This window comes from Amphimedon queenslandica, unplaced genomic scaffold (assembly GCF_000090795.2).
Source record: "Amphimedon queenslandica unplaced genomic scaffold, v1.1 AMPQUscaffold_8978_Cont19083, whole genome shotgun sequence".
NCBI classification, from domain to species: domain Eukaryota; kingdom Metazoa; phylum Porifera; class Demospongiae; order Haplosclerida; family Niphatidae; genus Amphimedon; species Amphimedon queenslandica.
Window position 1 is genome coordinate 1 of NW_003550750.1, and position 3,011 is coordinate 3,011.

The 3,011-nt window shown below is 33.3% G+C and overlaps 1 protein-coding gene across 1 annotated transcript; it reads right to left on the reverse strand.

Annotated features, from left to right (window-relative positions):
• Nucleotides 1-6: 6 nt before the first annotated feature.
• Nucleotides 7-2,252, reverse strand: LOC109591089 (uncharacterized; the record flags this gene model as incomplete). Its single annotated transcript, XM_020006893.1, has 6 exons — nt 2,112-2,252; nt 1,095-2,015; nt 949-1,017; nt 843-887; nt 732-785; nt 7-358 (listed from the first exon to the last, which is right to left on the reverse strand). Coding segments are annotated over exons 2-6 (839 nt in total), but the record flags the coding sequence as incomplete, so codon positions are not given.
• Between the last annotated feature and the right edge of the window lie 759 nt (nt 2,253-3,011).

Consider the following 3,011-nt stretch of genomic DNA (forward strand, 5'->3'; position numbering starts at 1 on the left):
ATGTACACATATGTCATACATATTACAACACAGAATTCCTTTAACTCAGTTCTATATGTCTCAATGTATTTTGTAGCTTCTGCAACTTCCATTTCATCAACTACACTATGAAGGAGTTCAATATTAGTCAGTGAACATTCATTTTGAATAAGATGCAAGATACCAGAAAGATCAGTACATTGCTCTACTTTTCGTCTAAGAATTGAGCTACAACAAGAAAGGAATTCCTTTATTTCATCCAAAGGAGGAGATTTTCGTTTAATAATCTTGCCAATATTATAAAACATCCTTCCATAAGACATTCTCACTGACGTAAAGCTCATTAGTAAGTCTTTAGGAACAGGAACATGTACTTCAACTGCAAAAATAAAAATCAAATATATTTCATTGGAGAAATTTATATTTGTATTTTGTATAATACACGTAGCTGCAAGAAAAATCCACCCATAGGCCTTCACCAAAAATTAATTAAAAATCACAAGCTATCTTTTACTTATTTAAACATACTGTATAGCTAGAAAATTTTGCAGCCCAAAATTTCTGCTATTTTTATAAATATGGAAAAAAGAAATTTTATTTTTAAAAATTTTGTACATAAAATAATGACCTAATTCATTTAAAAGGCATGGTGAATTCACAAAATAAAATCTGCATGAGTCATTTTGATGGAAATTTGCAAAATTTTGGGCCGCAGAAATTTCTAGCTACATGGTATACAATAATAATTATACCTTGAGGCGATAAAGGTTGGGAAACAGAATTACTTGCATCAGAAGTAGATGTATCTATATGAATATGTGAACAAAAATGCGTTATAATTTATAATAATGAAAGAATCATACCAGATTGAGCAATTTTTGGTATCTTGGTTTCATCAGAACTTGTATCTACAGCATGTACATGTATAATAAAAGTATTATGATTATAATTACTAATTACGTGTATTACTTTGAGAAACAATAGCGTCCTTAAGAGTCTCAGAAACCATACCCACTTTAGGAGTAGGAAAATACTTACCTATAAACAAACAGTTGTCAATAGTTTTAATTAGCAACACAAGACATTAGTGGTCATACTGATATTATCATACTCACTAATATCATCCAGTATAGCTTGTCCTAGTGATACATTAGTACTTATTGTACACAATACATTAGCAAATGTATGTAAACTGCTGGTATTAGTTTGAACAGCTTCTTTGACAACAGTTAATAAAGCCTCACGTTGATTAGGAACAGAGGGATTAGCTGACACTACTCTACTAACTGCTTCTTGTGTTAACATACGTTCAGCATAAAGTAACCAAGCGATACCAACAGAATCACAAAGAGACTGAGACAGGAAAGTATGACGATTGTTAAAAATATTAATAAGAACATGATGCTCTATGATAGAAAATACAATGATATACATGTACAAGGGGTTGTCACTTGCATATAGTCTGTTGTTTCACCTGTGACCAAATCGAAATGAAAATCAAGACATAAAGAGCTCCAAAAGATAGACATTAAGAGATCAAGACTTGCTTTTTAGATACGTATACCTTCGTGTATGGCCATTTTTGCCTAATTGATATTGATAGTCTTAGTAAATTCTTTCATTGACACCTCTATATATTCTCAGTCAAGATGTGGTTGCAGGTGAAACTGAAACAGCAATACAGCAGTTTCAATGCAAGTGACACCCTCTTGTTATAGTTATAATATACATGTAAATACAGTTATGCATGGTTGACTCACTTAGCTTCTCAGCTACAGCAGTTTCATTGATAGATCGTAGAGCATCTGACAGTGAGTCCAAGTTGGCTCCTCCTCTACTGTCAACATTATCAGCTCTACTTAACCATTGGGAGAGACACTCAGTCATACAACGATACACATCACTATGATATTTCATTTCAATAGTATCCAGTGTATTCTTCCTTAGTCCTAGTCTCAGTCCAAGCTGATGCCATTTTGTTTCTGGGAAGCCACATCTCTTTAATAAGTCAAGAACGTCAACAAGATCATCAACTCCTACATAAAACCGACCGAGCAAAAGCATACGTATCAAAATGGTGGATTTGGTGAGGGATTTTGTCATCATCATCAAAGCTTAGCTTATAAGCTTACCTAAACAATTTTGACTAGTGGCCATAGTTCTTTAAGTGTACCATGAGCAGCTCGATGAGTAGTCTTGGCCCCAGGCCAGAGCACTGAGCAGTCAGAAGTCAAACAACTATTGTGGGAGGGAACAAGGGCGGGGTTTTAGACATAGATAGATCTATTAGAGTAATTAATAATACAGTCTAATACAGTAATACAGTAATTATAGATTAAATGAATTCATTTACTTTAATATCTATGTTCTAGATCTAGATTAATGAGTTGCCTGTACTTCAGTAGCTACTTGTCCACCACTCCAAAGACAATTTAATTTTAGAAGCAAAGTCATGCCAAACTTCTGCAGTTGGAGAAATTCCAGCTAAAGAATGAGGTACATAAATCTACTTTGTATGTTTCTGTAATTCTGTGAGTTTAATTTTCACTGTTGAGCTTGGAAAAGAACTAAAGTTCTAAGCATATGTATGTGTACAATGTGCATTACCACTATTGGCTTATTTACAATGTAACATTCAAATTTTATTTAAAAAGTGTAGTTGATTTGACCATTTGATGCATCAATAATGATAGAGTTTAATCAAATTTAGGTGTAGCATCATAATAAACACTTTTAGCTCATAAGTTGTTGAATTTCATTTAGAATTTACAGTTTTATTTCATAGGTTGACAGAAAACCAAAAGAGCCATTTTCGTTCATCTTTCCGTCAGCTGCTATTTGAAACTCCACATAATCCACATTATGCTTAATATATCTCAGGTCCAATAAATGCAGATCTGAAGATCTTGAGGCTGAGGCCAAGGCCAACAACATGGCTAGTTTACGAGATAAGTCCTTCAATGACAAATTATGATTCTGACTCATGTTATTCTTAATGAAAGAGATAACGGACCTGACATTCCAAGTATCCC